At 34.2% G+C, this 27,186-nt stretch overlaps 1 protein-coding gene across 1 annotated transcript in view; it reads left to right on the top strand.

Moving 5' to 3' along the window:
• Window positions 1-27,186, top strand: part of LOC138709583 (kinesin-like protein KIF20A) — a 90,522-nt gene that overhangs the window by 31,124 nt on the left and 32,212 nt on the right. The window contains exons 10-19 of the mRNA XM_069840465.1: window positions 467-647; window positions 9,475-9,592; window positions 12,948-13,012; window positions 17,178-17,296; window positions 17,731-17,872; window positions 19,217-19,384; window positions 22,862-22,957; window positions 24,437-24,547; window positions 25,991-26,113; window positions 26,298-26,393. Of these exons, the coding sequence (XP_069696566.1) occupies window positions 467-647; window positions 9,475-9,592; window positions 12,948-13,012; window positions 17,178-17,296; window positions 17,731-17,872; window positions 19,217-19,384; window positions 22,862-22,957; window positions 24,437-24,547; window positions 25,991-26,113; window positions 26,298-26,393 (1,219 nt within the window). The remainder of the gene's footprint in view (window positions 1-466; window positions 648-9,474; window positions 9,593-12,947; window positions 13,013-17,177; window positions 17,297-17,730; window positions 17,873-19,216; window positions 19,385-22,861; window positions 22,958-24,436; window positions 24,548-25,990; window positions 26,114-26,297; window positions 26,394-27,186) is intronic.

Genomic DNA, 27,186 nt, shown 5'->3' with positions numbered 1-27,186 from the left:
CTCAAGGACGACGATGACCTGGACGTCCACAGAAACGTCTATTGGATCCTGTATAGCTGGTACTGAAACAGGCCAACAATGGCCTAATTTCGTGCCTGGAATATGATGATGATGATGATGATGATGATGATGATGATGATGATGATGATGATGATGATGTAAAACCCACATTAATGACCCATGAAAATATTTTGTTTTACCCCATCATATCCCAAAAAAAAAATTGAAATAGAAATTAATTTCAGCACAAAATCAAGTGGGTGCTCAGCACCCATTAAATATATCCATTGGGTGGTTGAGCTCTGAAGCACCCACTTAGTCGGTGTGTATACATTCAGATATGGTCAGTGAAGACCTTCCTGGATACTAGTCTGGGGTGGAGACATCTGGAGGGTGAGTTGATTGCCTTAAATAAACCATTTTGTAGTTTTGTAATTTTATAACACAATTTTGTTTCTTTTTATAGAGACAACCAGATGTGCAAAAGAAAGAAATTGGTTCCATTTAGGGATTCAAAATTGACGAAACTGTTCCGGAAATCATTGACCGAAAATGGATCAATTTCAATGATAGTGAATGTCACCCCTTCACCACTTTTGAAGGAGGAAACCTTTAATATCCTGCTGTTTTCAGCTGTAGCAAAACAGGTATTTCCATTTAATAACTCACTTGTGTTATATCTTGCATTCATGTCAGGATTTAACAATATTTTAAGAACTATTTTGCAGTCCTGCAGTCATTGTTTGAGATTGCTTGTTTAGCCTAATAGTGTAAACATCTAAGACTGTTGTGTGTGTCATTACAAGAGGGCAGATTTATATGCACCATAAGTTGAAGGGGTTATTTTAAGGGTATATGTACATGAACGACTACAAATATTATCACAAAATGCTGGCTCCAAATTTCCAAAATTTTACAAGAAAATGACCTCACAATTGGACAAAAATTACAAGGTACCAGACTTATTTTATCTGATAAAAGTATAAAGAAGGTTACTAATAATATTTTTAAGAATTCACTTTTTACTTTAAATTAAATTTTCCAAAATTTGACAATTTTCACACATATTATTTCTTAACTTCACAACCATTAGAGATAGAATTCTGAATTTTTTTTACACTGATTTGACATGCATTTTTGCAAAAAGTAGACTAAAATAATGCTCATTTCTTTGAAAATAGAAAAATTAGGTCACAAAACATTATTAAATTTTAATATATTTTATATAGGACAAATAAAAAATTAATTTTATTAAAATAAACAACTCTACATGTCTGAGAGTAGTCTACTTTTCACAAATAAGTGTTTATTACATGCAGGAAAAACATTAGAGATGTCAGAGAGACCATAACGATGTTATGTAACTGCAGAATGTTTTTTTTTTTTTTTCATACTTTGATAAAACTGGTTTGAAAAATATTATTAATAACCTTTTTTTTATGCAAATCCAGTCTTTCAGGTGAAGCTCCCTGTAAAGCAGATTTGAATAATTTCAAGGGAAAAATTGTTCCGGGGCCGGGTATCGATCCCGGGACCTCTGGTTGAACGTACCAGCGCTCTACCACTGAGCTACCCGGGAACTCCACCCAACACCGTCTCAACTTTTCCCTTTATATCCACACAACTCGCGTGGGCTGACGAAATGCCAGAGACCCACAACGAGTGCACAGAATCTCTGTGTGACTTGGAATTGTGGTTTTCTGTTAACGTACACAGTAACGTATATATTATGCAAATCTAGTCTTTCAGGTGAAGCTCCCTGTAAAGCAGATTTGAATAATTTCAAGGGAAAAATTGTTCCGGGGCCAGGTATCGATCCCGCGACCTCTGGTTGAATGTACCAGCGCTCTGCCACTGAGCTACCCGGGAACTCCACCCGACACCGTCTCAACTTTTCCCTTTATATCCACAAAACTCATGTGGGCTGACGAAACGCCAGAGACCCACAACGAGTGCACACAATCTCTGTGTGACTTGGAATTATTCAACCTTTTTTTAATACTTTTATCAGATATTTAAGTTCTAATAAGTCTTGGTGTGGTACCTTGTAATTTTTGTCCAATTGTGAGTTCATTTTCTTACAAAATTTTAGAAATTTAGAGCCTTGGATTTTCTGATAATACTTGTGGTCGTTCACGTACATATACCCTTAATACTGATACAACTCTACTTTTTGTCAAATTGGATCTATCTTCGTAGTGTATCCAGCTATTTTCTGACAAGACGTGTTCCACTATGTTTCACTATGAATTTCCTCTTCTTACAAATGATGGGTAAAAAGCATGATGCTTGTTGTATATTTCAGCAGATTTTTTGTCAAATTGGTGTTAACTACACTTTCAGTATTACAAATATCCCTTCTTATTATGAAAGTGGTACAACTCCAAATTCCACTTGCTGTCAACAGTGTACCATAGATAATCCTACAAGAAAATTATATTAATAGTGGTATAACTCAACTGCATTCCATGCTAAGCCAAAATAAGTGATTCTAGAGAGATTTTGAGTGACTGATAATATTGATGATCAGACCTTGATCCAAATTATCAAATATCTGAAGGTAAATAGCATGCCATAAAAGCATTATTCTGGTACACCTCCAAAGAGTTGCCTTGAATTTTTCAATCATACTTTGACATTTTATTTGAATAGTGGTATACCTCTATTGTATCTCCTTTATTAGACATGCCTCACACAATATTCATAAACCCCAAGTGTAGAAAGAAGCTTAATCTCTGATAAGAAGCATGAAATATTCTTCAAATATTTCACATCCTGAATTTTCTGTACACATTTAACTTTAAAACTGCATATCTCAAAATCAATGTAAATGGAGGTGACCATTATTAAAATAATGCTGTAGTTAATATTGTAAATTTTTTTACTGAACAACAATGTAATTTTATTATCTCAACAATAGGATTTGCTCTCCACACAGTAATACAGTATTCGTTAGTGCACTCCACAGATGACAATGACAATTTACTTGGACTATTACGAACAACAATGAACTGTTAATCTTAACTAATATTCACAAAGCACTATTTACAACACAGAACTGTCAGTTCTTAGTTCACAGCTCGTTTGTTTTGGCTAGTTCTTCTAGCTCAGTCACTCGCGTTCACAGAATCTCGAACCCCAGACCTTCAGAGACGATCCGCTGAACTTCAAACTCAGGTCCCCCAACTGCGGTCCACTGCACTCGAACTCCGGGCTTCAGGCTCCACAGTTACGGTCACAACTCAAGTCGCGCTCTGGTCTCGAAGCTGGCTTCACTGCTACACAAGACTAACTCGCTTACTGTCCAAATCTGCCTGTAACAACACTGGCTTACTGACTGAATGACGTTCACTTGCGTCTTCTCTTTTATAACCCAAACCATAGCTTCTGGAGAGTTCGCGATCTCGCGAACAATCGACAGACGCCCAGACTTGACTGGATTTCTCCGCTCAGTCACCAGCTGCTACTTCCCCTCTCTCCCGCGGCCCAGAATGCCGCCGTTTCTCCTCTCCATGCCGCATGCCGCCCCCCCAGTGCTCCGTGGAGCCCGTGTCGACTCCCGCGCGACTGTTGCGGGACGCGTATTCGAGTCTTGAGGTGGCTGTCACAATATTTTTATCCAGCATAGCTTAGAAACGTATAAGCAATATTCTGACCCCATTGTTATTCACTTCGGTACCTAAATGATCTTACCCACCACTAGTGCTGCTTATGATTAGGTTTTCCCCGGAGCAGTTATTTGCGCACTTTCAATCGGAGACCTTCGAATTACCTCAGACTGATGCTGCGCAGGTTGTATATGTGCTGTGGCAGAAACACATTTTCCACTGAGCATTTCTTTAATCTGATCATGTAGGGCCGTATTCATAGACATTCTTAGCATCGGCTTTCGGTGGATGATCAGCGAACTAACATTTTGCGTATTCATTCATTCATTTATTTTATTCCATAGATCTTACATGAGCAATGAAGCTTTAAGATGTGGAACATGTCAACATTTTACAATATTACAATTACAATTTTTACAAACCAGTGTAAGCGGTATGTCATTTCGCTGATATTATTACAAATGGCTTCACCCAGCACTGGGCGAGGACCAAATGACACTTTTCCTTCAACGGGATATTTGTTTCTGGACGCTAAGGTTGCTTTTAGGACACCAGACTTCTTGGCAGCTTTATTTAAACCAATTCCACTGCGGACAGGTTCTATAGCATTTCGTAAAGCTTCCTCTGTACAATGAACTTTACCTGGCTTAGGCATTATAATATAGTATCAGTCCTGTAAAAATCCTCATCATTTAACCGAATATGTTATAGAATTTGAGCAAATTGGTCGTTATTCTAACAAATAATTTATAAACTACCAATCACTGTAGTTTGCGGACATTCACTTTATAGTGATTGACCACGGGGCATTTTTATGTCATATAAAAACTTTTACAAAATAATATTCTGTGGACGGAAACCTTATACCTTTTCTCACACTATGAATGTGAAAACGAGCACCAGAATTTATGTATTCTTTGCAGAATAAATAAATTATTGCGTGCATTATTCTTAGCAATGTCTCTAGTTACTTACACTTGTTTACGTTCAGTTGCATTTCCAATCGATTTCAGTCCTCTCAGACAACAGACACTAACTCAGTGGGATGAACAGCGACAACTAACCACAAATAAGGGTTGCTACTAGAGGTATATGCAGCAAAAAGTGAAATCACGATCGTGGTTTATTCACAATATACTTGAAAAAAGGAACCGGTCAATCACCGTATACTGGTCAATAACTACCTAGTTTACCCTATATGTGGAAAGGCGTATTAGTTTTGTCATTGATCAAATTAATAACATTCAATCTAACTGCAAAACAAATGCAGGAGTAAAGCTTTTCAGTAGCTAATGTAAACATTCATCTCCTAGAAACTCTCGTTTAATCGCAAACAGTGTTTGTCAGTTATTATTCTAATCGGTTTAGTTTAATGTAAAATATATTAAGGGAGCTTCAGAATAGAACAAAAGAAACGTGGGCTATCAATGGGTTAAAGTTTAATGTCCAACATAATTTATTCAGATTCTTCACCAGACAGGATTGTGATTATTGTGTTAAAGGGTGTCCGTATTTGAACTGCCTCTTCTAAAACGCACCACTCTTTCTATGTAATAAAAATATAAGCAGATATCAACTTAAGGATAATTGTAATTATATTATTACCACATATTTCTTTAGTTTCATTCAGAAACTCAATATTTTAATCCAAACAGTAAAATATAACTCAAATTGCCTAAACAGTAAAATATAACTCAAGTCATCTTTTAAATATTTCATGTTTTTTATTGCCTCGATAGTTATGTTTTAGAGAAATTTCAAGACTTTTTCCTATACTGTGGGCCTTTGAGAACAATAGCACTAAAACAATTTAAAAAGAAATCGTATCAAATGTTTTGCGTAATTGTTTTCATCAAGTTTGCGATTGTGCGATTGCTTCAAATGGTCTAGCAAATTCGAAGTTCCACACCCCTAGAGTAAATTCGCCCACAAAGTTTACAGAGTGCGACTTTATTATTACCTTCAACCAAATTAAAGAATTTCCATGTCAGATTTGGTGCCATTTTATTCCACTCACAACTAGTCAATCCGTAAGCGCTGGTCGTCCTTGAGCTAACTGTCGCTTCACTCCGAACAACCGCATCCCTCCGTATGTCCCCTGTTCCACGTATGGTAGTACCGGAGATAACCGGTGGAGAGCTTCATTTGTAATCTCAGATTCCTTCGCAGTAGTAGTCACACTGATGAGCAGTACTGCCCACCATTGGAAAGTCCTGTTACACTTGGTGCATTCTTCAGTTCTTGTGACTTGGTTCTCTGGTGTTATATTTCTGAGTCTTATAAATCAGGCCTAAGAATCCTTATAACTTATGCACGAAGCATAGCAAATAATTGCTTTATAATAAAAATAATCCACATTCAATAACATACTAAGTATTGATCATTAGCTGCATATTTTTTATATCTTTTAAAATTGATCGTCATTTAATTGAATTTCTGGAGCAATTATAATTTTTCGTCCAATTCCAAACGACAGATATTTGGTATTATTATTATTATTATTATTATTATTATTATTATTATTATTATTATTATTACCACTATTGGTATTATTATTATTATTATTATTATTATTATTATTATTACCACTATTGTTATTATTATTATTATTATTACCACTATTGTTATTATTATTATTATTATTATTATTGTTATTATTATTGTTGTTGTTGTTACTGTGATTATTATTATTATTACCACTATTATTGTTATCATTATTATTATTAATTATTGTTGTTGTTACTGTGGTTATTATTATTATTATTATTATTATTATTATTATTATTGTTATCATTATTATTATTAATTATTGTTGTTGTTACTGTGGTTATTATTATTATTATTATTATTACCACTATTGTTATTATTATTATTATTGTTATTATTGTTGTTGTTACTGTGATTATTATTATTATTATTACCACTATTATTGTTATCATTATTATTATTAATTATTGTTGTTGTTACTGTGGTTATTATTATTATTATTATTATTACCACTATTATTATTATTATTGTTGTTGTTGTTGTTGTTACTGTGGTTATTATTATTATTATTATTACCACTATTGTTGTTATTATTATTATTATTATTATTGTTGTTGTTGTTGTTACTGTGATTATTATTATTATTACCACTATTATTGTTATCATTATTATTATTTATTGTTGTTGTTGTTACTGTGGTTATTATTATTATTATTATTATTATTATTATTATTACCACTATTGTTATTATTATTATTATTATTATTGTTGTTGTTGTTGTTACTGTGATTATTATTATTATTACCACTATTATTGTTATTATTATTATTAATTATTGTTGTTGTTGTTACTGTGGTTATTATTATTACCACTATTGTTATTATTATTATTATTATTATTATTACTACCACTATTGTTGTTATTATTATTACTACTACCACTATTGTTGTTATTATTATTATTACTACTACCACTATTGTTGTTATTATTATTATTACCACTATTGTTGTTATTATTATTGTTATTATTATTACCACTATTGTTGTTATTATTATTGTTATTATTATTACCACCACTATTATTATTATTATTATTATTATTATTACCACTATTATTATTATTATTATTATTATTATTACCACTATTATTATTCCAGACATTCTCCTGTAGAAATAATGCATTGAGACTAGTGGTGGGATATGACAGCGTTTTGCCATCACAGCTTTGGTTATTTTTGCTTTTACGAAAATAATTGCTACCTTTTCACACATGCGATAATGACTGAACAGATTTCTACGAAAATTGGTGTGTGGAATAAGTAAGGTCCCACTTAGATTTTAGGCTATATGGCATTCAAAATACTTCATTTAAAACGGAGGTTATAAGGGGAACTGAAGTAAATAAATCGAAATAGCTCTTGTTATTGATTTTTAGGGTAATATTACATAACAAAAGTTGCTTAAAAAAATGTTTCTGACAAGTTTTATTCGAAGCAACATTTTCACAAACAATTAATGAACTATCTAACCGAACCTGCGTTACTGGACGAATACCAATCTGGGTTCAGAAATGGACATAGTATATAACTACAGCACTACTAAAAGTGAATGAGGATATACGTGAAGCCAGGGATGAACGAAAATTAACATTACTGACATTACTTGACTTTAGTAAGGCATTTGATACAGTTGATTATTATTAATCAATTATGTAAATTAAGACTTCTGAATCTTTCTGAAAGTTCTGTTACTTGGTTTGAATCCTACCTTCGCGAACGTCAACAATGTGTCATTGCATGTGATTATTCTTCAAAATGGTGTGTCGTGAAGTCTGGAATTCAACAAGGATCAGTTCTCGGACTTTTACTCTTCATGATCTATATTAATGACGTGACTAATATGATAAAACACTGCAGATACCATATGTATGCTGACGACTTGCAAATTTATTTGCATTTCCACCCTGACGAGACTAGTGACACAGTAAACAAAATAAACGAAGACTTGAATTCGATTTCACTGTAGGCACACAAATTTGGATTAAGGTTAAATCCAGAGAAATCGCAAGCAATCGTAATGGGACATAATCGTCTACGAAGCACTCTTGATAGTAGTACTGTACCACATATAATATTGAATGGGATTATTGTTAAATACAGTAAACAGTTAAAAATCTTGGCATTTTTATGGATAGCAATCTAAATTGGAACACCCAAGTAACACACATTTGCAAAAAAATATTTTCTCAACTTCACTCTTTGTTCCATATGAAAGAATTTCTACCATTTAGTCTAAAAAAGAATCTTATTCAGACGCTTGTAATGCCCCATTTTGATTATTGCGATTCCTTGCTAACTAATGTAAATTCACTCTTAGCTGAGAGACTACAACGTGTTCATAATGTGTGCATACGATTCATCTGCAATACTCGTAAATTTGACCATATAACACCTTCCCTCCAGTTACTTTCATGGGTGCGTCTGAGGGAACGAAGAACAATACATTCACTGTCTCTTCTGTTTAGAATCATGCATCCTTCTACTCCGAATTATCTATTATCGTGCTTTCAATTTCTTACAACTCTTCGAAACCGACATCAAGCACTTCTTTCTATCCCTCATAATAGAACGTCTTTATACTCATCTTCCTATACTATAGAAATACCTCGCCTCTGGAATTCGTTACCTAATGACGTCAGGGACTGCCGGACTTTATCACAATTAAAAATTAAATTGGAAAATTTTGTCTTAATTAATGTTTTTAGATATTGCTAGAAGTATTGATTTGTGTTTTTTTTTTCTTTTTCTTTTTTAATCTAAATTAAAATTCCAAGTTTCTTGTTTATGTTAGTTAATTAGTTAGGACACAATTAATTATGATACTTGATCACTCATTTAAAGTTTGTGTGACTGCAACCTGTGTATTTTTTGTGTGGCTTTACTTTGTTTATAGTGTTTTTTTTCTCTCTCTCTCTCTCTTTATTTTTTGTGTAGCTTTATTTTGTATATAATGTATTTTTTTTTCTGTTTATTTCTATTGTTGTATTTGTATTCCTGGTGTTGTGGAAGAGAAGGCCTGATGGCCTTAACTACACCAGAATAAATAAATAAATATTTAACGAGATATAAGTTTTAAAATAACAATGCATTTTATATCTGTGCTGCCTCAGTCAGGCTGGTGTAATAAAATGAAAACAAGTAACTCTGGTACATACTTGATTTTGTTAAAGACATTCATTTGTGTACTAATGATCTACTCTGAACTTGTTTTTTTGTCGTGTTTCGTTCTGCTACATTATTAACTCCAGAATCAATTTAAGTAGAACCATTAAATTCACAGTTTGACACTAATTTGTTATTACCATGAATGTTTATTTATAGATAGTTATACAGCCACCAAGACCTAAGAAACGTGTTCCCCGGACCTCCAGATTTTCTCAGTATATGTCTAAGAATTCAACTCTTTCTTCAAGTACAACAACTACTGCTACTGCAAGAGGTACAATCAGTAATTATTATTGAAGCTGCAATTTTTATATTTATTTGTATTTTCTTTTACATTCCCATTCAATAAAATACAAAACTTATTGTGTTGCTGCAAAATTTAATACAATGCTTTCAGCAGATCTGATATTGAAAAAGTGACTTTGACATTGTGATGTGTTACTGCCCTATTGAAATCCTTTGTTTTATTTGTTACTTGTTTTCTTTAATGATGATATTTTCTCTTATTAATGTTACAATAGTTGTTCAATAGTTGGTAGTTATGAAAGTTAGTCTACTGGTGACAGAGTTAAAGGCAGGTGTCCTGACAAAACGAAGGCAGACATAACTTTCTAAAACTTGTGCATTTGTAACAGTTCAGTATCTTAAGGTACGGTCACACATCGCTACTTTTGCAGTGCAACTTTTATATTGCAGCTGCAAAAGTTGCGTGTCGTGTTCACACGTAAGCCAAAAGTAGCACGCTGCACGCTACTTTTCGTGCTGCGCAACCCGAGTGCTGCAAAAGTTGCAACTGGAGGTTGCGAGTCTGTTCACACGCAAGGCGCTACTTTTGCAGCCGCAGTCATGCTGCAGGTTTCCATCTCTGTGTTGACTTCTCAATATATATTTTGTGGTTATGTTCGCAATATTAAAAAACTCATGCGAAAGCTTACTTATCTATTATTTGTTTTTCTGTCGTATCTAGTATTCAGAAATTGACATTATTTTTACTATAAAGCTTTTAAAAACGCCTATATACTTAAATAATAACCAACAGTATAGTCACGTAATAAATGTTGGCAACCCTCCTGTTTGGAACTACGCTATGGAAAATTAAAAAAATGAATTATATCGTCAGCAATTATGCTCAGACTGTGTTGTGTATTTAATAACTGTTACAAATAATTTATTTTCATCACATTTAACATTAAAATACATCCAAACAATAAAAGTATCATTGGCACATTTGGGTGGTAACACTGGTTGCAACCGCAGCAAAAGTTTCAACAAAACCGATATCAAAAATGCTGCGGCTGCAACCCTGAGAACCCTGTTCACATGTCGTTACTTCTAAGCTGCGCGCAGCATGGAAAAGTAGCGAGCAGCAGGTTCGGCAGCCGCTACTTTTCGGGTTGCACCGTTGTTCACGCGTCGCAGTACAAGAGTTGCGCAGTTTTTTGTACTGCATCGCTGCAAAAGTAGCGACTTGTGATCGTACCTTTATATGAAGGGCGAACCTCATGTCCAAATTTCGAACAGATGCATTTCTTTGTGACTTTGTTGAAGTCTAATAGTGCCTGTCAGATGTGAACCACACATGACTTCAAGACCAACCGAACTCCTGTAGCAAACATTTATCTACAAACTATCTAGCAGTCTTTACATCTGTGAGCTGTAACATCTTTCAGTTACAATGTAATTTGGGTACTTCTGCTTTAAGCTATCTAGCTGCTATTGTGTTAGTTATTGTAGGCCAACAAGCACTTATTGTAGTCTAACATGTACAGTCTATTCAAAATTTGAACGATATTGACAGTTCAGCATCTTCAAGGCATCACCATGGTAACCACTCAAACCAGCCAACCAGAGACCATGGTGACAGATTGGCATTGCCGACTGTTTTCGTAACAAGCACGTGGTAGCCAGCTGTTACGTGCAGAGGGTTGAGTCTTGGTACTGTCGCAGAAAGTATTGGTGTTCTGTCATGCCTGTTGTTTTCATAGTCATTTTGTTGTTGATGGTGATAGAATTATTTTGAGTTTTAATTTTAAATTTAATTTAATTGTTGTTGTTTGTTGTTGTTGTTTTCTAATGCCAGGAGTTTGACAATAAAGTCATTTGACCTCTTGCACTCCAATATTTTTCAAAGATATTATCATGACCAGCCACTGAAGCACAGATTTTGAGGTGTTCCGAATCCATTTCTTGGTTTGAGTTGCACAATGGACAGTTAGGGGACTGATATATTCCAATTCTATGCAGGTGTTTGGCCAAACAATCATGGCCTGTTGCCAATCTAAACGCAGCTACAGACGATTTTCGTGGTAAATCGGGAATTAACTGTGGATTCTGATGCAGAGAGTTCCATTTTTTACCTTATCAAATTTTGTTTGTTGAAGTCTAAGTATGTAGATTTAATAAATCTTTTCACAGAGTAATACGTAGATTTAGTAACAGGTCTGTAAGTAGCAGTGCTGCCCTTCTTTACTAAAGCATCCGCATTCTCGTTTCCCAGGATTCCGCAATGGGATGGTATCCATTGGAATACAATTCTTTTATTAAGTGATATTAATTGAGAGAGCATTTTAATTATTTCTGCTGTTTGAGATGAAGGTGTGTGTTTAGAGACTATTGATAGAATAGCTGCTTTGGAGTCTGATAATATAACTGCATTTTTAAATTTACTGATGTGGCATAGAAGATTCCTGAGACTTTCACTTATTGCAATGATTTCTCCATCAAAACTTGTTGTTCCATACCCAAGAGATCTATAAAGTGAGAAGAGACAGCACGTAACACCTGCACCGGCACCTTGTTCTCTGGAGATCAAGGATCTGTCGGTGTATAAATGAAGCCAGTTTTGTGGAGGGTACCTAATATTAATTGTCTCTAAAGACAATTGTTTCATTATTTCAGTGTTTACTTCTGATTTCAGTATTTCTTCTGTTAAATTTAGATTATATTCCATATTTAATAGAGTTAAAGGGTTTGGTTTAATTTGTAGGTTTTCTTTTAAATTCGGGATATTAATTTTCTGTTTTAATTGTTGAACAATGGATATGAAACTTTTGATTTAATTGTGAGTGTGCTCGCATTTGTAATGTGACTTAAAGTATCTGTTCATTTATACAACTCTTGCTGTTAGCGGCACAGAATAATTCATGGGTTCAGAGGGAGAAAGGAGTACTGCAATAAGCCTAGAAATGTATTGGAAGAGCTGCTTCTCTTACAAGTGAGGCGAGAGAAATGGCTTGTAACATGTGGGACTGTTTTGAGAAAGAAAGAGACAATGATGGGCCTTTTTGCTGTAAAACACTGGTAAATAGAACTGCATAGACTCTCAACATAGGAAAGAATATTGTTGTTAAAATATGAAAGGAGAATTTCAAGTTTAATGAGCAAGATGCAGAAGCTTTAGGCCCTTTACTAAATAATCCTTAAAATTGACATGGTCTTTCAAAACTCTAATTAGTTTTATATTGTTCATAACTAGATTCAAATTAACCAGTGCAAAAAAATTTGACTATTTTTTTTTAACTCAGGAATGTCAGATTTATGGTGCCGGTAATCAATTGTATTATTTTTGTCATAAATTTTATCATGTATTTTTTCTTCTTGCCAAAAGTAAACAGAAGTTTTCTTTACAGGAGATGAATCCAGCCTTTCTGTGGATAGCAGTAGAGAGATACAGCAACTACATGCACGAATTGAAGTAAGAAATTTTAGCTAATATTAAGCTACTTTCATAGATATTTCTTCATATTTTTCTGCTACCTCTCTCTTTCTCCCCAATATAGTCTTCCTTGATATCAGTTGAGATGCTATAATCTATTAAAATCTGGATATTCCTTACGTAGACATGTAGTGAGACTCTTCGGGGAATATGAGTTCAACTTGGTGATGTATCTTCACCTACAGTAACGTGCAAATTAATCCGAACACGACATATTTTTAAACTTTCTGTCATTGTTGGCCTCACAGCTGCTCATACCGCTTTAATTGACATCTGTAGTACGTGTAATTCCATTGTTGAAGGTCTGTCATTTTTTTTTTTTTTATAATATGTGACATTTTGCCTGTCGTTTTGTACTTATAAGCATTTCAGTTGTGTTGAAGACTTAATACTGCAATCCTGTGTACATTCTGTTGTCTTCACAAATGGATACAACTCCACGAAAACGGTCTAAAATTATAACATTAGCAGAGCATTCTTCTATGACACAGAGGCAAATTGCTGCAGAATGTCACATCGGTTTGGCTACTGTTAATTCGATCATAAAACGATACAGGGAGACGGGATCCATCACACCCCAGAAAAAAGGAAACTGTGGCCGGAAAAGGAAAACTTCACCTGCAGATGATCATTTAATTGTCAGGAAAAGTAAATTAAATCCTAGACTAACTGCTGTCGACTTAACCCGCGAGTTAATGGCTACCACTGGGGCGAATATTCACGTCACAACAGTGCGGCGTAGGCTTTTGGAAGCTGGACGAAGGGCTCGTAAGCCTATTAAGAAGCAACTGCTAACCCCTGTTATGTGCAAAAAACGCTTAATGTGGACAAAATTACATCAACACTGGACAGTGAATGACTGGAAGAATGTACTTTTTTCCGATGAGTCTCATTTCGAGGTCCACGGCCACCGTGTTTCTTACGTACGGAAAGGATTCGAAAAAGTAACAGCAGCTCATCTCCAACAAGCACCCAAATACCCCCCTAAAGTAATGTTTTGTGGTTGTTTTACACATGAACGGCCTGGAGCATTAATACCTATCAAGGGAATGATGAATTCTGACAAATATATTCACTTATTGGAAACCAGAATCGTACCCCAGCTGCAAAAATCATTTCCGGATGGCAGAGGTGTGTTCCAACAAGACCTGGCACCATGCCATACGTCTCGAAAAACTACAGAATTCTTCAACAAGAAGAATATTCAGGTACTCCCCTGGCCAGGCAACTCACCCGACATCAACCCCATTGAGAACTTGTGGTCAATTTGCAAAAGAAGAATGCAAAAAATGGATTGTTCTACAAAGGAGAAGATGATTTCTGCCCTCATTGGTGTATGGTTTCGCGATGAAGAAATGAAGAATATTTGTGGGAAATTAGTGGAATCCATGCCAAATCATCTCAGAGCTGTTATTAGGAACAAGGGAGGCCACATAGATTACTGAGGTATGTCTTAGATACTTTTTTTATCCCGTTTGAGTGTTTTTGCATAAGTAATTACGTTGTTAGGATTAATTTGCAGGCTACTGTATATCATGCAATAGCACAATGACAACAGATAAATTTTCATGCTCTAGACGGATTTCGAACATACAAGTGTGTTTCCTGCATCGTGTTAAAGGTGCAGTACCAGCTTGTGTTAGCTAATACAGTAAAACTTCTATTAGCCTATATGTTTTGCACTTAATGTTTTTTTTTTCTTCACAATTACCGTATTTCATCATGTAATCTCATCTAATCAGAACTTTAGAATTTCGGTTGGATATTTTTGCATATCGCGATCAAGAATTATTTTAAAATAACGTGCACCACTGCAACACGTATCTTTATGCTTCAGGTTGAATGTGCGAGAAACAGTAGCGGCAACTGACGAAAGTGAATGTAGTGGAGGTGCGAGATGTTAGTATGAGTTTGTGAGTGGTGGTTGTTTACGATGGTCAAATACATTTTTTAGGCCTAGACCAATGATCTTTCCGCAGACTGGTCCAGTAGTTACATGATATCGACTTCATTGTATCAGATGTGCCGATACATGTGATTCAACAATAGTGTGAATGTTTTTAGTCAAAAGATTGTTTTTTAATTTAATAACACCACAGTAATTTTTATTTTTAAGATATTATTGACATTACAGTTCCAGAGTCGCACACTAACACTGGTTCCCCTCCTTTCTCTTCTACGAATCACGCAATTTGACCCTGCTTGATCGCACATGCCCCCATTATATGTTAGCTGATCACTTAAAGTCGGTGTGACCAGTTGTTACAATTTTAATTTATTCTTCACATAATGGTCGCACCATATATTTTCATGCCAAAAAAAAAAAAAAGTAATAAAAGATGCAGTAAAACATGGTATTCGTTTTCCTTCTGAGATTCTGGCAAAATTTCAACACTTTCCATGTTAATTTGTTTCGGTTATGCATTTGTGTTGTGTTTGTTTTTCGTCTAATGTTTTATATTATTTTGTGTATATTTTTTCTGCTATAGCTTTTGTTTTTTGTGCTGAATGAGTTGTTTTTTTATGTTTGTGTGTACATATTTAAATATTACGTCTTGTTTGAGGTATTCTTGATTGAATTTTATATTATGAGATGTCTGGATCACTATTATAGATCATATTATTTTTTTTTATTGTTGAAATTTTTATATTAGATTGTGACATCTGTTTTAGTTTATATGCTGTTCTTTGCGGGTTATCTTTTTCACAGAAAGGTAGGAGTATGTCATCCTCCATAGAGAAACTAGAACAGGAGCTTCGAGTTGGCAGCAGCTCATAACTAGGGACTGGATTTTTATGTAATATCAAGATGTGAAATATGTACATATTTATGTAAGAAAAATAAGCTGAATATGTACCAAAATGTGTAAAATCATGAAAATATTTAATATATCTGGCAGGTATAAGATAGGTAAGACTCTCCACTTGTGATTTCATAGAGCACCCGACTTTTGTACCGCACACTTGACACATTACTATTTTTCCATCTGTAGTGAAAGCTTCGTCCATTGCAATCCATGATTTTATTTTTGTCATTAGGGTGGGTCATTTTAGTTAGTTAAAAGCAGTAGATAAACTCACTTGCACTTTATACTGTACGTACTAAAACTAGAGAACTGAGTGAAATGAATGACACAACAGTACTGCAAGCACTGTTTCGCTTTACTGGATTAGGAGAAAATAAGAGAAGATGTGGGACACATGCATTTTAGCTGCTCCCTGTAAGAAACGAAGTACCTACTAAAACCTCAAACATAGGCATTTACAAACTGTAGTTTGAAAAGTGACATTCCTGTCTCATTCAGAAGGGTAGGATTATTTCAGCCGATAACCACTTTCTAATTGCTCGGAAAATTCTATTTTCGTATAGGTCTACTAAATTTAAAATAAAGAGGTCGAGCAATAACCTGAAAGTCTCATGCCAGACTTGACACGGGTTTTCCCTGGAAGGATTAGGAAGAGGGCGGATAAGGTTGAAAATTGCATGGAAATGGCTTGTTAAGAAGTGTGCAGAACAATTATAGTTTGAGACAAATCATGTCGTCCTCGTCCCATCCACGGCATGAAGGCAACACTACTTTCTGAACGATTTTTACAGTACAAGGTAGTTGTATGAGAAAGGTTTCCTTTTCTTCACTCATTTTACAGTGGCCTCTATTACTTCCTGGAACTAGGGACGTTATGTTTCGTCCCGAAATATATCCTTTCTTGGTTAGGTAAATCTGTGTATTTCAAATTGTAAACAGAATTTTTTTTTACCTTTCAGAGAAGTAAAAATGAATAAAACCCCATAAATATGTTGATTTATGTAGGCTAATACCAAGCCATAATATGCAGTGTGGGGTAAATATGTAAAAATATGTAGTATCAAATTTTAATATATTAATGGTAATTACAAGATTCGTAAAGATTTGTTATTTATATACGGTTAGGTGGAAAGGAATATAATGTGTAATTACATAAAAATCCGGTCCCTACTCATAACTGTCCTCCCCTGTTTAAGGCTCATAAAGTGGCTAAGGAATACTTCATTACTGATGAACTATCTTATGTAACATTATATTGCAACATTAATTCCTCTGTCTTCAAACCTGATCTTTATTGTATGAAAACAGAAGCTTAAAGTAACAACTTTTTATTTAAGGAATTGGAGAATAAACTGGCAGCAGAACGAGACAAGGCACTGAATATAGAAACTGAACTGAGACAAGAACTCGGTAAAGAATTCTTCAGAATATTCACAGAATCACAAACTGAATGGGAGTAAGTATAATATACAATTTCATATGTTTTATAGGAAGTTCAGCATTTTACTGAATATTAACTTAGAATTTATCATTTATAATTTAAAATCCTAGACTGTATGTGTGCATGAACACATTGTTTGTGCGGGCGAAAGAATATTAAGACAAATTAGTATCAGTTCTTTTTTTTTTAATTGGAGTTTTCGCTGTTTTAGTACAATTGCGCCTACTTTTATCTGTTCTGATTGCAATGCCGAAATCTTGATTATTGATCATGTAAATCACATAAACAACTTATTACTAAAAAGTGCAGAGAAGAACTGAAAGGTATTTTTTAAATACTTTGTTATAAAAACAGTCCTAAAATTGTCTGTTATGTCGAGCCTTCATGAAATCAATACTGGTATATAAACTTGAAGTGATATAATTTTATGTACATTTTTTTACTTTTAGACATCGTTGGGAAGAGGCGAAACTGCGGCAGGAAGAAATCTATGATTGGAGAGTAAAGAAACTTGAACAGCATTACAAAGAACAAACTCGTAAACGGCAACGTTATGATGACGAGTTTTTAGAAGAAAGTTACAGTAAACAGGCATGTATTTCTTACTTTATATTTACGAACTTTATAGTATTGAAGAATGTAACTTGATAATTGGCTAGAAGATTCATAGGCATTTTGAAGTATTACTAAATTTACTGTCTGCCTCTGTCGTATCTTTATATTACCTACCTTACTTCCAGACGTAACACAATATCCTATACATGCGTAAGGCCTATATTACACTATCAAATTTCTGTGTCACTGAATATGATAACATTTCTGATCAAATATATATGATCAAATGTCTGATTTTGGGTATATTACACTATATCAAAGCTTTTATCACATCTTTCATCACAGTTCTAACAACCTATCCACGACAGTTCTATGCATATTGCAACTGTAAGTGCAGTAATGGTTATTGCATTAATACTGAAGAAGAAATAAAAGAAAAAACATATTTGGGTTAAAGATTGGGCAGGGAGAAGAGATACAAAAGGAATCCATCAAACTCTATTGAGAGAACTTCAGTGTGAAGATGTAAAATCCTATATTCCGTATTTGAGAATGGATGACGTAACATTTCATGTGACTCGTAATGTGATGTTAAAAGTCATGTGGTTTCACAGACCATATATGATATGATATGTTGATATGATATAATCTATGATGTATTGTCATTAAGCACAGCATCCCAAGTGGCTGATGGTCCTTTACATTTGTCACACAGATCCTATGTACTTAATGTCCGCCATTTTCTTTCTTCTTAGTCAAAGATTTTATCAAAGGTATGATGATGACCATAACTTTTATCACTGAACTATGTCACAACTAGATGTGATCAAAGATGCTATATTACACTGTAAAAGATTTTATCATATATATTTTATCAAACTTCTGTGACACAGAAATTTGATAGTGTAATATAGGCCTAACAGAGGTCTGCATCGGACGTTTTTGCTCGAGCGCCAAGTAGTTCATAGCATAATCCGATAAATATTTTCGGATGGCATAAAATTTATTGTTAAATTTAAAATTTGCTTAACAGCTCATGACAGACTGTTTGGGAATAACTTTACTCTGCTGGATTTCAGATCAGACCTTACAGTAATTGAAACTAAATTTGTTCATTGTTTCTGGCGGAGAGCGAAATATAGTGTAGATAGTGATTGATGGTTTGGTAACCAGACTTTCTTACAAGTGCGAATAGCAAAGTCCAGTGCCAGATAAAACTATCGCTTCTGTAATAGTTGTTTCACGCGAAATACGATTTTTCTGTTCCCTTTGGGATGTTTTATATTGCAGAAAAATGTTTTTGTGTATGTGTTTCACATTGGAGACTAGGTATGCATGGACTCTGAAATTTGTCAACTGCTTTTCACTTTTTTTTTCTAGGTATCTGAGAGAGAAGTGGAAGTGCTGAAGGAGAACCTAATGGAAACCAACCAGTTGTACAGAGCCTCGCAGCAGCAGCAACATGAACTTTCTGAAAGATGTTCAAAGTTGACATTTGAACTAGCCCAGTGTCAAGCGGACTTAAAGAATGCTCAAAGACTGAGAGAGGTGATATTTATGACATTTTTACCATATTGCATAGAAAGAGGATTTTGTGGAAAATAACATTTTATTATTTTTAATTTGAAGATAACGTCAGGCATTTGACAATAAAGTCATTTGACCTCTTGCACTCCAGTATTTTTCAAAGATATTGTCCAAGAAATGTTTAATTTGGCTTAACTAGTGTTAAATTAACAGCCTGTTTATTTCTAACATTTAGTTAATGTATTTTTCATTTCTTCAACATTTTGTTTAAAACCAACACTTAACTCTAAGTCGTTAACACGTTTTAACTACTCAGTAGCAGTTGGTAATGATTTTGCACAAGTGAGACAATTTGTTATTGGCTGATATTATTATTCTTTAATTAATTCGCAGCGCTGTTAAGGAAATAATTAACATTCCTACTGACACCCCGGATGCTATGTTGTATGCACCAAGAAGATTGCGAGGTTTAGGAGTATTTAAAGCCGAGTGGGAAGCTTACCTTCAGCACTTAAATATTTGTCAAAGACTTTTACACGTTGACAACCCTCATGTAGCAGCCACTCGAAATCTTCCAAACGAAATTGAACATTGCATCAAACAATTACCAATTACCTTCGATTGCTCTGAACGTATTTCTTCTCAAAAACTAAGAAAAGCATTGCGTGAAGATTCTTTTCATCAATGGAGCAAATTGAAAAGTAAAGGTTTGGGAGTTGTTTTCTATTCTCACTGGAAGAAAGGTAATTCGTGGATCTCAACCAAAAAGGGACTTTCGAGCAGTCAGTGGACGCAAGCCATTAAGATGAACTGTAATACAATACATGTACGTACTCTCCCTGGTAGAACTCTTGACTCAACCCGTTGCAGAAGATGCGACGAGCAAGAAACGCTTTCTCATGTCTTGGGTTTCTGCCATCATGGAGAATTGCTCCGAATCAACAGACATAATACGGTTCGTTCTCTCATCGCAGCTTCAATCCGTCAGAATGCTTCCTATGAGGTTTATGAGGAGGTTGGTTGCGTCTCTTCTGATGGCTCTACTAGACGGGCTGATATCATCATAATTGATCGGCAGAAGGATAAGGGTGTCATTCTTGATCCCACAATCCATTTCGAGATGCACGAGCAACAGCCACAAGAGGTGTGTCGTGAAAAACAAGTCATATATGAGCCTTGTTGTCAGCATCTTGGAGCACAATACCACATTACACATTGGGCAGTTTTTGGGCTCATGTTCGGTGCCCGTGGCACGATCCCACGTGAAACTTTAAATCAACTTAAACAATATAAAATTTCTGATGCAACGATTGATGCCATAGGATCTCACGTGTTAAAATCATCCTTAGCTATAATTATAGGGGTACCACTTTGTAAATGCAGTTGTAATGCGCATGCGCTAATCTCCCCTCCTACAGTTCTTGTTCATGGCGAGCGCTGAATTCGTAGGGAGTACAGTTGCGCCAAAGTGAAGTGAAGTGGTAGTATAAAATAAATAAATGAATACTAGTAATAGTGCTGTGTGTTTAAGTTATAACCAGAGTATTGACATGTCTTTACATGAGTAATATTGTTTGATCATAAACTCATGTATGAATGTTCCCCAGAAAAATAGACGAAATTATGCGAGTATGTGCGGAAATCAGAGGACAAATATTTTGACCAGAAGTGTACAGTTGAAGCGGAAGTAAAGAACACAATCCAATAAGAGTCTCGATAATAGCGACTTAGCACCGCCAACTTCGGTTAAGACACAGATTCTGATTGGTGATCGACGTCGGGGAATGCACAGAGGGGAACACGCAGCGAGTATGGGAGAAGGAAATGATTTAGGTTTCCGCCATAGCTGCCTTTTCTAAGTGGTCTAGCTATAGTAATCATTTGTACCCAACAAAATTTTTATTGTAAATGATTTCCTAGTTTTCTTATCTTAATGTTTTTTCTTTTTCTTTCCAAGTGTTACAAAATTGTTTTGTTTACTTATTATTCTTTATGAATTGATTAGTAGGCCGATCTTTCGAACCCTTATTTAGGGCGGCTTTTGTTTCTACAAATTATCTAAAGTAATAAAAAATGTATAAAATCATAACCTGATACAGTAGGCCATGGTCGATAAAGAAGACAAATGAAAGTTGTAGGTGACTACCACTGAATAATATTATTACAAAGTAAGGTTATAGCACTAATGCTAACATGACTTATCAAAGAAGCGATTTTTGCTGAAACGTTTTAAATATAATACTCACTGTGTATTTTGAAACACTATTGACATCGGCTATAGCTAGTTGAAAAGAGCCAGTATCATAGAATCAAGAGTAAACAGTAGATGCTGAATTGGAGTAAGTGGTCTGTTTCTTTTCGTAGTATATTCAAGTCTGGTTTAAATTTCTTGTAAAATTTTGGAAATCTATTGCGTCACAAACTGAGTATCATGCATAGTATATAAATCATAATTTCTAGTTACCTTGCCACGTTGAGATCCCACATTTTATAAATAATCAATAATAACTCAGTATCAAAATAAACAGGCAATATGATAATAATCAGTTCGCTTTTGAAGATTATCTTCCCTATATTAGCTTTCCAAAGTGTCTTTTAAATGTTATGTTATCAGTAGGGAGTGGATTTTTATGTGCTAAAAAATTTAAATATATTTATTTTTTATGTGCTAAACAGTATGAAAATATTTGCTAAAAATAAAAAAATAATTATTTTACATATGACAAAAATACCTTACTTAGCTTGAAAAAAAAAAATTTACTAGGTACTCACCAACCACACTTCAGTTGCTAGTAGTTGGCTGAGAATTGCAGTAAACAACAAAGGTCATCTCCAAATTCTCCATCACAAATACATGCCGATTAATGTATCACATCACATTATATTGTACACGCCACTTTTGAAAAAGAAAAGAAAAATGAAATTCAAGGAAGAGTCAATAAATAAGTTACAAATATAAGTAACAACCTACATTTTTTAATAAAAAATGGTCTAGTGGTCAGAGCTTCTGGCTATAGTTCATGAGGTCCCGGGTTCGATTCCCGGTTAGAGCACAGGAATTTTTCCTTAAAGGGGATTATTCCTGTGTTCGTCCATGGTCTGGAATTTAGGTTAAGTTTAGATTTAAGACCTCTCCTGGCACCACATTATCATAATCATCCTATCACATCATCGGGGTAATGTAACTCCGCCTTCCAGGCGCCCCAACCTCAGAAGTGGGTTACAACTAAGCCACGGCCAGGAGAGAAGACCAGAAATGTCGAAAAGACAACCCGGTGGCATTGGATAAAAAAAAAATTATATTGTACATGTTTATTGTATTCAGAACCCTTGTGGTCACTCAAATTCTTTGAGCTGATGTCTATAATTTAAAAATGTATTATTTCTACTGTGGTTAAAATTGATTCTCGACTATAAGTCATTGCAGGGAGGCTACTAGATGTATATGCACAGTGCTGATAATTTCAGACTTACTTTAATGTCCTTTCTGTCTTTCAGGCTGCTTTTCAAGGTGATGAAACATTATCACGAGAAGTTGAAAATCAACTTGCAACTGTGAAAGAACAACTTAAAAAATACAAGGATAAGGTTCAGGTATGTAAAGCTTAGCTTCCTTTCATGTCAAAATCGAGAAATTATTTGTTGTTTTGTTGTTAGATTTTGTTAAATCTCATTATGTAATATGGAAGCGAAGAGAGACATTGGGGTCTGCTCTGTAGTGTCTACCTGGATTGCTATGATGTTACAGAGCATCCAATTGCAAATGACTGATGTACATTATTCAGATCTATACAACATGATAGATAGTTTGACAAAATTATTTAATGGTTCAGTATGTAAGATGCAGTTTAAATTGCATTGATTTGAGTCTAAAGTGATTCAGTTCTTGTAGGGGAGTAGTGGGTACAGTGAGACACAAAATATTAAAACATATGTATGCAAGTGATAATTCAAGTATTTTTAAAATCATGTGCAATAGAAGTAGACATTAAAACATGGAGTACAATAATACATAAACAAAAATGTTAGTAGATAAAGGACATAATATACAATATGTGTTTGTCAAAAAAATGCAAATGTCTCGCTGTTCCCATTCAGGAGGGTACAGTGAGACACCACAGTGTCTATTAACGGACATTGAAATGATTTAAATTTATTTCAAAAGAAAGGAAAACTTGCTGTCTCTTTATCTTGACATGTTCTGTAGACTCATTTAGAATCATTTTGATGTCTGACTTCGAAACCATTAAAACATCTGGAACATTTGGAAAAGTGAAGTTTTCATGACATTTCAAACTTCTGCGAAAAAATGAAATGAATTTTTGGTGACAACAGAACTTATAATTATAAGAATTTAATGTAATTCTTTATTATTTTTTAACATTTTCTTAAATTTTGTGAATAATTTTTTATTTATGAAATCATTAAAATGTAATGTATCCATTATTTTAAGCTACAGTTCCTAAATTGGTTACTAGTATGTTCATTTTTAATGTTAGTGACCGGTAAATGTAATATAATTACAGTTTATTTTTGCAAATCATTGGTAAATGGGAACAGTGAGGCATCTCAGTGTACCCTTCGATGGCATGTCTCACTGTTCCCTTTACGCATAGTTCGTTTAAAAATGACCCCATCACTTCAAAATTAAATCAAGAAAGACGGAACTTTGCCAAACATAATCTCAAATACCATAGTATTAGGTAACAAAACATTCATATTTATATCTCATTTGTATATCCAATATAACCTTCATTAAACGCAAGCCAAAATTTTACTTCTAGAGTGAAAAATTACGAATTATTTTTTCATCACTCACCTTTATAACTAGAATCAAATCGAGTATGAAAATACTGTTACTTTACTCATGCAACATACAACTCCACTGTTACCAACATCTCAACATCAAAATTTACTATCTAATAAAAAATGTTTCACTGCTCTCCCTTTCTTACTGTACCCACTTCTCCCTTACTTGTTTCATGAACATCAAGGTGTTTAGTCTAAAGATAAGTATTGCAGAGGCAGTTACAGGTTTACAATGTCAGTTTTGAGCAACTGTTACGATTTCAGGAATTGGAGGGTGTTCTACAAGATGCCCAAATGGATCATGAACATCTTGTAAAGGAATTGGATGAAGCTGAAAGAGTAAGAGAAGAACTTTCAGTTACACTTTCTGATAAGGTGAGGTACATTTTTGCTTTATTCCATACAGAAAGTTACAAATCTTTGAAACTATTATTACAACATGTATGATACTTGGTGCACATGTTCTTGAAACTATTTCTCTCGAATAGAAAATTATTTTGTTGTATTTCAAAAATATGCCTCCCTATTTCATAAAAGTACCTATGAAACTCATTCTTATAATATAATTGTTTATCTTAAAATGTTGAAAACCAGCACTTTAATTCTGGAAAAAAAAAAAAAAAGGTGGTTCCGGCTCATTCCACCAGAAAAAAAAAAGCATTGGTGAAAACTAATATCGAAATTGTGCTGAAGACATTTTAAAGAACATGCTTTTAGGAGTGAAAACGTCATATAAATTTTTTATTTGTATTTAAAATTGGCTGAGATACATATCCATTTCAGTGAATTACTGTTGTTTCTTTTCCTCCAAAATTTAGGCCCCAATTTTTTTAACTAATCTCGAATTTCAGTTGTTCTGCAATTACATTACTACATACAACAAATGAAAATTGTGCATCAATTAGGAAAAAAAAATTCAAATTTTATCTTCTCCCCTTAAACCAACCATAATCTTGGCTGTTCAAATAGTTGTCCTGTTATCATTGGTTGCATTTGCCTGTGTGAAATAGCTGTAATAAGTCGCATATTAATAGGTTTTGCAGAATGCATTTTATTTCTCATGAAACACAATCCTGATTATTCTAGGCACATTGATCGCATACCAAACTGATGTTATGTAAGGAAACATCTTGCTACTATCCCTGCTAATATGTTTTCGCGGGATATCAGCCGAGTTAAAATTTTGGAATGTTCCAAGCTTTCAACTGCTATCTCTGCAGCCATCTTCAGGGAAGTAGTGTCTGGACAGACAGTCGTGGGTTATATAGATGTTAGGCTGTCTCAGGTGATACGGGACTGGTTGGCGGATCGGTCAATCCGGGGCCGGGAATTATCATTCCGTAAGCTCCGCCCCTCCCATATCACCTGAGACAGCCTAACATCTATATAACCCACGACTTTCTGTCCAGACACAACTTCCCTGAAGATGGCTGCAGAGATAGCAGTTGAAAGCTTGGAACATTCCAAAATTTTAACTCGGCTGATATCCCGTGAAAACATATTAGCGAACCAACGCCGAGAAAGCCTCAAATCATACATCTTGCTACTGATTTGTAAATTATAGATTTTCTTGCGATTTGGATATATTTTCTGAAATTCTCTTTGCCTTCTCCACGGTGCATGCATGAGGAATGGAACATAAAAATTCTGTGCACAGTGCATGTTATTAACTTGGCTTCTCAGTGTTCATAATTGAGGAGATTGCTTGCTTACGGACAGAAGCAGTTAAGCATGCCAATTACGTGTTTTTTTGTTTTCTATAATGTTATGTGTGGTAGTAATTACATTGTCATTTTCAACTATGTTTATTCTTTTCAGGAAGCCAGTTTACAACGATGTTTGCAAGATCTTCTACATAAACAGCGTATATTAGACAAACAGTTGTGCACACTCGATGAAAAAGATGAACGTATTGCAGCATTGGAAAGTGAAGTCAAAAAAGTAAGTTCAGTGCAACATTTTCAGTTTCATTACTGGTTCTTTGCAGATTTATTTTAAGGCTAATCAGGATATGAAAAGGGTAGGAAATTATTATTATTGTTATTGCCATTGTCATCTTGATTGAACTTCTTATATTTTCTCTGTTTATGAATAGTACATTTCAAAGGTATTATTTTTATTTCAGTTTCAGGACAATGTTGACAATGGTGAAATACAAAAATGGGATGTAATGTGTGATGCTCTCCAAGAGGAAAATAAAGATCTGAACAAGAAGCTGAAGGTAAATAAAACTAATAATAGTATTTGACTATAATTATTTATTTACTGTGCCACCTTTGCTTATCTTAAAAGTTAATCATTTACATTAACGTTTTCGATACATTTTGTATCATCTTCAGATTAGAGTGTTAAATAAACATTTATGATGAAAACCTTGCCTTATTATGATTTTCGGATCTTGCTAAAGTGAATTGCTCTAACTTAACCTAATTTGGTCTATAATACACATGTTACGTGAAGTCAAAATCATTTGCAGTCCATATAGTACAATTTAAAAGATTTAAAATTATTTAAAAGTGATATAGAACTATAAATATAATCAGAGGAATATAAAACGTTATAGGACACTTTAAAACACTGTAAGCACTTGTTGGCTGTGTTTGCCAGCTTTTAACATTGTTAGATGGGGCTGCTTCTGTTGATCTTGCTTTTAACAATGAACTAAAACGGAGTACTGTTTATATCACTAACATGTCTATAATTATTAACAATGTGTATTATTGAAGCATTTCATTCGATTTTGGTCAATAGATTGATGTGAAAATCATAGATATATGTTGCTATGTGTCGATGGTTTGACATTTTTGGTACAAGATGGATGTTGTCGAGTCCATGAGTTTAATACAGCCTTGCGTGTCTGTAACAATATGCGTAAATATTAATAAATTGAATTGAAAATTGGCTGGTGTTATTTTAATTGAATTTTAGTTGAAACTACTTCTGATAGAAACTATTGACCAAAATCGAATGAAATGCTTTAATAATACACATTGTTAATAATTATAGACATGTTA

Source organism: Periplaneta americana, chromosome 11 (assembly GCF_040183065.1).
Source record: "Periplaneta americana isolate PAMFEO1 chromosome 11, P.americana_PAMFEO1_priV1, whole genome shotgun sequence".
Lineage (NCBI taxonomy): Eukaryota > Metazoa > Arthropoda > Insecta > Blattodea > Blattidae > Periplaneta > Periplaneta americana.
The sequence above is the reverse complement of the archived record's forward strand: the minus strand, read 5'-3'. Positions and strand labels throughout refer to the sequence as shown.